General features: G+C 55.5%; 2 protein-coding genes across 5 annotated transcripts in view; one reads left to right on the top strand and one right to left on the bottom strand.

The window, feature by feature from the left end:
- Nucleotides 1–3,482, bottom strand: part of LOC102242497 (chromosome unknown open reading frame, human C21orf58) — a 17,839-nt gene extending 14,357 nt beyond the window's left edge. For both annotated transcript variants that reach the window (XM_014549958.1, XM_014549959.1), the window contains exons 1-4: nucleotides 3,262–3,482; nucleotides 2,060–2,120; nucleotides 1,566–1,639; nucleotides 683–850 (exon numbers count right to left, since the gene is read on the bottom strand). In XM_014549958.1, the coding sequence (XP_014405444.1) occupies nucleotides 683–850; nucleotides 1,566–1,639; nucleotides 2,060–2,120; nucleotides 3,262–3,321 (363 nt within the window). In that variant the 5' untranslated portion in view covers nucleotides 3,322–3,482. The remainder of the gene's footprint in view (nucleotides 1–682; nucleotides 851–1,565; nucleotides 1,640–2,059; nucleotides 2,121–3,261) is intronic.
- A 3,820-nt stretch (nucleotides 3,483–7,302) lies between these two features.
- The window catches only part of PCNT (pericentrin), a 105,988-nt gene continuing 105,516 nt past the window's right edge, over nucleotides 7,303–7,774 (top strand). Inside the window, exon 1 of one of the 3 annotated variants that reach the window (XM_014549962.1) lies at nucleotides 7,303–7,535. In XM_014549962.1, the coding sequence (XP_014405448.1) occupies nucleotides 7,479–7,535 (57 nt within the window). In that variant the 5' untranslated portion in view covers nucleotides 7,303–7,478. The remainder of the gene's footprint in view (nucleotides 7,536–7,774) is intronic. The other 2 variants (XM_014549961.1, XM_014549963.1) reach the window with 2 other exon arrangements.

The raw sequence follows: 7,774 nt of genomic DNA, 5'->3' as shown, positions 1-7,774 counted from the left end.
ACATGCACACACCCGTCCACCTATCCACTCACCCACCCACTCTCTCACCTACCCACTCACCTACTCACCCATGCATCTACCTAGTCATCCAACCATCCACCAAACTGTCCATCTACTTATCTATCCATCCATCCAAGGGGAACTTTGCTGATTAACCCTAGAGGTTGAGTTGATGGCTGAACAGATAATTATATGAGTCTGGGCATTAGCTTACGACATGGTGTCTTATGGATTGAATGTTTGCATAAAACACGCCCCTCCTTGCAATTTATGTGTTGAAATTAAGGTCTGAAGCTTCTCCTGGTCATTTTGAAGTTTTGGAAAAAGAGTTAAAACACTTCTTCCCCTAATTCAGGGTCCTCCTGATGCCAAATTTCCCTAATACGTCTACTCCTAGAGCGAAAGTTAGGACCTGGGACCCAGCCTCTCATCTGTAATGAGGGGACAAGACCACAATCCCCAAAGCCCTGTCTTAGGGCACCTGCGAGGATGACTGAGATGAGCCCCTGATGTCCTTGTGAGTGCCTGGGCGTGGTAAGTGCCCACTGTGGGCTCCCAGCCAAACGACCCCTTCAGAGCACTCTTACAGGGCTGCTGAGCTTGCTGGAGATGGGAGGTCTCCGTGGGCACAGAGCCCTCCCACAGGGGTTCTGCCCCTGGCTTCACTGGGAGGAAGACCTACCAAGTGTTGGATGACCCGAGGCAGCTCCAGGGGCGGCGGGGGTGGGGAGGCGGCAGGGTAGATGCCAGGGGGCACCTCTGTTGGCAGCGCTGACCCACGGGCTCCCCTGCTGGGCCCTCTCCAGGAGTGGGCGTGGGCGCGGGAGAGCTCTTCCAGGAGCTGTTGTTCCTGCAACGCCAATCAGAGACTGCTGCTCAGAGGGGCAGCCACTAAACCTGGGGTGGGAGCTGTGCCCTGGGCTCTTCCCTGGTGGCTGGCCTGTGTGGGACACCTGGAGTCTCCATCACTGCCCTGCAGGGCTTCCCTAGGACTGGAGCCAGGCCTGAACGCAGGACCTGAGGGCCCTTTGAGGGGGCCCATTTGAGAATATTGCTTCTTTTAAAATTTACCAAATCATATGAACTAGTTTCTGGTTCTGGCTGCCTCCGCGTCCCCGTCCCCTTCGCTACAAGTGATAAGCTACATTTATCGTAACTATTTGTGTGGACTTGGAGTGCTCCTTCCTGCTGCTGGGGGACGGAGTTGGGACCAGCCTCCGGGCTTCCACTTCCTGTAGGAAGTGGGCCCTTTACTCAGCATCTCCAGTTTGGATAATGTGCCACCAGAGCAGGTGCCTAGCCAATCGCATGCTTGTCAGAGCCCAGACCACAGACAGAGCTGTTCCCAGTGCCCCAGGCATGAAATCTCAGCTGCTCGCAGCTCACCAGCTGCCCATCCACGAATCACAAACCTCAGAGAACTGGCACTGAGTCCAGAAAGACACAATAACCCCCATTCCCACCCCACACACCCCACTCCCATCCTCCAGCCCCCACCCGGGTCTGAGTGTGGTGGCCAGTTGTTTCAGCCACAGACAGCTCGGGCCCAGGCTGCTGCGACCTACCCAGAGCTTCTGCCAAAGGTCCTTCCTCCTCCTCAGGGCGCTCTGCAGGGCTGCGTCAGGCCTGTCCTCAGGTCCTGGAGAGAATGTGCAGACCCATCAGGACACCTCAGCCTCATCCGCCAAGACCTGGGGGTGACCTGGGCCTGTTTTCTCATTTGGAAAATGGGGATGAGGGATGTCCCTGTCCTGGGGCTTACAGGTAAAGGTGATAGGATGGGATGGGAGGGTGCACTCAGCAGAGCACCTGGTGTGTGCGTGTGTGTGTGTAATTGTGCCTGCCTGTGTGCATGCGTGTGTGAGTGCATGTGAGTGTGGTATGTGTGAATGTGCGCATGTGTGTGTGTGAGAGAGTGTTGTAAAGATAAAACAAACCTTCAACCCTGGATGTAAGGAGCAGATTAAGCACAGCCTTGCCAGTGACAGAAGAGGGAGGGACCTGAGCAGAAGGTGGGTCTGGCGCCTGCCTGAAGGGCTCCGAACAGCCCAGCCCTTACCTGGCACCAGGTGGGGGTCCTCGGAATCCTCTTCCACATCCTCACGCTCCTGCTCCAGTTTCTGTGAGGAAGAGACCGTGGCAGGGTCCGGTTCCCGGCACAGGCTCAGTGTGAGCGGGGCACAGGCTGGCGTGGGGCACCTGCCTGTGCTTTGATGCCCCAGATGAAGGGGACGGGGCAGGAAGTGCTGGGTGCTAGAGGGTGGGACAGGCGGCAGGGTCAACATCCTCTCTTAGGGGCGAGTGTGTCACACTCTCCACATGCACATATTCCTCCTTGGACTCTGAGGGCGGACATCTGATCTGTGCGGCCCCCTCCAGACAGCTTTCTGAAGAGCCAGACCCAGGCTAGCTCTGTGTCCCTGACCACCCTGACTGCCCACCTGGGCCAGTCCTGGGGTCGCCCCTGCTGGGCAATGCAAGGGGGCCCATGGGCCAGCAGATGGGGGGGTACAGGGCTGCAAGGTCAGCAGAGAGGAACAAAGCAGGTGGGGAGACGAGGAGCTGCTGTGCTGGGCGGTCTCTGAGGCTCATGCAGACTCTCAGAGGGTAAGAAGTCTGGTGTGACGACAGGTCCCCCCGTCCCTCTGCCCAGGCCCAGACCAGGGGGCTGTGGGTGCTACAACAGGTGGGTCTCTGTCTTCCCTTAAACCAGGGTGGGGGATGTCTAGCCCGAGGGCCATATAAGGCCTGCGAAATCAAGTGGTCTGGCCCTGCCAAGGCAACCACAAGTGAGACTTGAAATTCAATAAATCCAGGAGCTTTTCTCATAGCAACATAAACTGGTATTAATTGAATGATGATGTTATAAATATCCAAATGGCCCTTGGCAGATAAAAGGTTGCCCACCCCTGCCTTAAACACTGAAGCCCAGAGGATCCTCAGGGGACCTTTGTGGGGCCCTGGAAGCGTTGGCCGCAGGTGTGTGCCTGTGACTTGGCTGCGGAAACTGCCAGAAGAACCTACTTGGTTCTGTATGAATGCAAAGAAGAAAACTCAAGAAACCACAGTCCATTACAAGGCTAAAATCCACGGGGATGGGGGTGGGGGTGGGGGGAGAACAACAACAACAAAAAGAAAAAGAAATAAAATCCTCAGGAGAGGGTTTTGCTGGGAAGCAGTAGCGCTCACAAGAATATCTTACCTTTTAAAGTTGCACTCCTATAAGCAGGTGTTAAAAAGACGACTGCCCGTCCGTCTTACCTTCTCCAAGAGTTTCAGGGTCAGTCGGGCCATTTGATCTGCCACAGTGGCATCCTGCATCCCAGGACCGTGGGAGAGGGGTCACCGCAGGCCCCTCCCTCCCTGGTTGCCAGTTCTCTGCAGGAAAGCACAGCTCAGCCAGCTGGAGAGAAGCAGCCTCGGCCCTGCTGTCGATGAAGGACTGTGGAGACTGGCCTCTGCCAGGGAGCTGGAGGGCCCCACATCTCCCAGGACTGCAGTGTCTACAGCCAACACTGGCATCGCCAAGGCAGTTGCTAGGCGCAGCAGACAGGGAGGCCCCAGGTTGCCAGGTTTTCGAGGAGAGGCTCTCCCAGGCCCCGCCCACTCCTTGCCCAGGGGTTGCTGCAAACACTACCATTCCCAGGTGTGGCCAGGCAAGCTCCTTGGGAGGGCAAACGTGGGCAGCAGCTGGGGCTAGAGGGGCAGAGCAGGGTCCTGGTGGCAGGACAGTCCCAGCCCCACCCTACACCGTCCCCACCCTCAGGACAGAGCCCAGAAGAGGGTGAGGCTGTGGGGAGGGTTCAGCCATACCCACCTACCCTTCATTCAGGAGCCTGCACTCTCCATTATGACCTCCAGGAGGCCAGCAGGCCCCTGGCTGCTCCTAGGCACCCTCCGGGCAAGCCAAAGCCCCGGCACCAGCTACCTGAGGGTTTCAGGAAATTCTGGGCTGCAGAGGGGGCGGCACCAGGGAGCTGGCCAAAGAACCCATAGGGGCTCCCTGGTTTGTCCACCCCACAGGCCAGCTGGTTCCTCAAGGGACACAGGCTGGGCCCCCATCCCACTGGGCAGGACATGGATCTAGTTCTGGGACTGCCAGGAGGGGACCCGACCAAGGCAGGGAGGGCGTCCTGGTAGCTATGTGGAGGGGACATCTGGGGCAGGTGTGAGTGGGAGGCTCCGACCAGCAGGGGAGGCCTTAGTAGTCAGTGTGGTAGGGAGGGCAGGGCTCCATGGAACAGAGGGAGTGGTACTTGGTTCCCTTGGCTTTCCATTTCAGATTTACAAATGGGTCAACCGGACTGATGAAGAGATAGAACAGATTTGAAATGGGAGCGGTGACCGAAGTCCGGGGCGGGGGTAGGAGCAGGGCTCAGCACCTTACAGCCCTCTCCTCCATGCAGCCAACCCAGACTCTTGCATCAGGTGGCTGGAATTGGGCTAAAATCCCTTAAGTTGCCCTTCAGTCTTTAGGTTTTATATGTCCCATACTCAATGTTCTAACAGGTCTGAGTGTGTACAAAAACTAGTTAACTTAGTAACTCAAGGTAGCTAAGGAGGTGACTCCAGGGGTATATACATCCTAGGGAGTATGAACTTGTTTGGCAGTTTAAAATAAAACAAACTTTATTTTTTCTTTAAAAAAATTTTTTTAATTGGTTTCAGAGAGAAAGGGAGGAGGAGAGATAGAAACACCAATGATGAGAGAGAACCACCACTGGTTGAGCCCACAACCGGGGCATGTGCCCCTGACCAGAATCGAACCCGAGACCCCTCAGTCTACAGGCTGAAGCTCTACCCACTGAACCTAACCAGCCATGGCCAAACTTTATTTTTTTAAATATATTTTATTGATTTTTTACAGAGAAGAAGGGAGAGGGATAGAGAGTTAGAAACATCGATGAGAGAGATCGATCAGTTGCCTCCTGCACGCCCCCCAGTGGAGATGTGCCCGCAACCAAGATACATGCCCTTGACCGGAATAGAACCTGGGACCCTTCAGTCCGCAGGCCGATGCTCTATCCACTGAGCTAAACCGGCTAGGGCCAAACTTTATTTTTTAAGAACAGTTTTAGATGCACAGAAAAATTGAGAAGATAGTACAGAGAGGTCCCACATACGGCTTCCCAATTATTAATATCTCATATTGGTATGACACATTTGCTACAATTAATGAACCTATATTGATACATTATCATTAACTAAAGTCCATACTTCATTTCATTTCCTTATTCTTTTTTTTTTTCAATCCTCACCCGAGGATATTTTTTCCATTGCTCTTTTTAGAGAGAGTGGGAGAGAGAGAGAGAAGCACCGGTTTCTCACCCAGAGATGTTTTTCATACCAAAGATTGTCCTAACAGCAATAGCTGTGCATTACAGGTATGGGTTTTCCTTTCCTGTCTGCAGGGCCTCAGCATGCCCCTCTCTGCAGAACTCCCCACCAGCATGGGGGTCCCTCCTAATGTGACCGAAAAGGTCTGCCTAGGGCTAGCCTGTAGTGTGTGGGTTCTTGAATTCGTGCAGGAAAAATTTCACATGAGACCAGTGAATTTTAGAGGACGTTTATCAAAGCTGTGGACAATGAAACAAAGAAGGGCTGGGGAAATGCACCTGGGCTGGTCGGCATTGCCTCACTGAAGTAAAAAAAAGGGGGCCTTAGTAACAGGCTCAGCGGGTTTATCTGGAATGAACTGCCACTGCCCATTGCTGCCCTGGTTGCAAGCCTGGTGGGTCCCACAGAGTTTAGGAGATGCACCTGTGGGGAAAGGAGGGGGGGGGGCGAGGCATGGGCTTGCTCCTGGGAGAGAGCACAAAGCACTGGGACCTTTGAGGGGTTTTAAAGGCTGGGAGTTCAGGGATGGTCTTAGGGGAGGATTTCAATAGAACATCCATCAGCTTTATGCTGATGTACCAAAATGAGATTTATTCTCTTAACTTCATCTGTCCTTGGGTGTGGTTGGCAAAACTTCTGTTCCACGGCACCCTGCCCTCCCCACTACACACCACCGGCTACAGAATCGGACTTCTGCTGTCTCCCTGAGTATGGTGATGTAAGCCAGTGTTCGCCAACCTTTCGGACCTCACGGACCACCGGTTGGTGACTGCTGATTTAAGCTATTTACTCTCTGGTTGGGGAGAAGTGCAAACCATTTACTCTTACGTGTCCCTGGTTTAGGGAAAGTAGGATTTACTAGATGGCTGTAACTACTTGGCATCTTGATTTTTCTAGATGGCTGTATAACTATCTGGTCTCAGTTTCCCTATTCTGCTTGTCCTGGCTTACTGGCCGGTCTCACTAACATTGTTTGATCCAGGGGAAGGTTTTATGGCAGAGATGCTGGAGTGGACCCGTGATTGGGGGACGCTCTAGTCAAATCCTATGCTGCATCACCCAGGAGCTATAAGCTGGGGGTAGACACATGAACTCAGACCCCAATTTGCCACTGTCTCCAGTAAGAATACACTGGTCCACGAGTGGCGCAGTCCCAGTGGCAACCTGTCCCTGCACCTCTGGGCTGTGGTTAGAGGTCCCGACCCAGATACCCACCTAATTCATAACTGGCTGCCCTGGCACGTGGGCTCCTTCAGTCCAGATGCCCCCAGGCAAGGAGGTAGAAGCGAAGTCATACAACAGGGAAGGGACATACAGTATAGGAAAGGATCCAAATAATTTTGCTGTCTGTGAAATGAACAAAGAAAGCATTCCAGTGGAGAAGGGCTCAGTGACCAGGGCTCAGTCCCGAGGAACGAGGGTGAGGGTATCTGGGACAGCAGCAACGAGACGTGAGATGCCCACTGCAGCCCTGAGGGTAGTCACTGCTTCCCAGGCAAAGGGGCTGTGTTCTAGGAACTGTTCCCTGGGTGATCGCGGGGTAGAAGCGGATGCAGACGACAGTGGGCGGCCTTCCTTGAAGAGGAAGGTGGAGTGGGTTCTGCAAGCGCCCCGGCTCCTTTAGGGGTAGGTCTCAACTCCCCAGGGGCCCACGTCTAACAGCCGAGCGACGAATCGGAATGAAACTGACGGCAGCGCTTGCAAAGGCTTTGGCATAGGAGCTGACACGGGACTCGGCAGAACACGAAAGCTCAGCATCGGTGCCCAGAGCTGGACCGCAGGCCCAGCGACTGCGCAGACAAGGCGGTGCCTCGGCTCCTTTAAAATCGACCAACCACAGCGAGGTCGAGGCCACCGCGCTCCACTGATTGGGGCGTTACCGCGCCAATCGGTGGTCCGCAAGCGGCAGGGGCGGAGCTCCGCGCCTGCCGCGCCATTCTGAGCGCGCGTGCGCTAGGGCAGGAATGTGACCCCTGATTGGCGGCGAAGCCGACCCGGAGAGGGGCGGGCTCACGTCTGCGTGACAGTTGTCGCGGGGGAGGGAGAGCCCGGGCGAGGGGGAGGGAGTGTAAATAGAGCGAAGGCAGCGCCGCGTCGGCTCCGTCACCTCCCGGGAGGCCCGCGAGGAGGCCTGGAGGGAGATGGAAGAAGATGAACAGGAGCAGCGGCGCAGAAAGGTGGAGGCCGGAAGAGCGAAGGTAAACGAAAGCACCGACTCCTCCCGCTACCCTGGTGTGGCCTCCTAAGGGAGGTCTCCAGGGCTCGCCACCAACCCAGCCAGGAGCGGACGCGGTCAGGCGGAGGCTGCCGCCGCACTCTTGCCCTCTCAGTCCACTCGGACGGTAGCCACCTCCTGGCCGCCGCCATCTTGAATCCACCGCCCTCTGCCCGACCCCGCCCCTGCCGCGGGGCCACCAATCAGCGGCGGGGGACGCTT

This window comes from Myotis brandtii, unplaced genomic scaffold (genome assembly GCF_000412655.1).
Source record: "Myotis brandtii unplaced genomic scaffold, ASM41265v1 scaffold577, whole genome shotgun sequence".
Lineage (NCBI taxonomy): Eukaryota > Metazoa > Chordata > Mammalia > Chiroptera > Vespertilionidae > Myotis > Myotis brandtii.
Note: the sequence above shows the minus strand (reverse complement) of the source record. Positions and strands in the feature narration are given on the sequence as shown.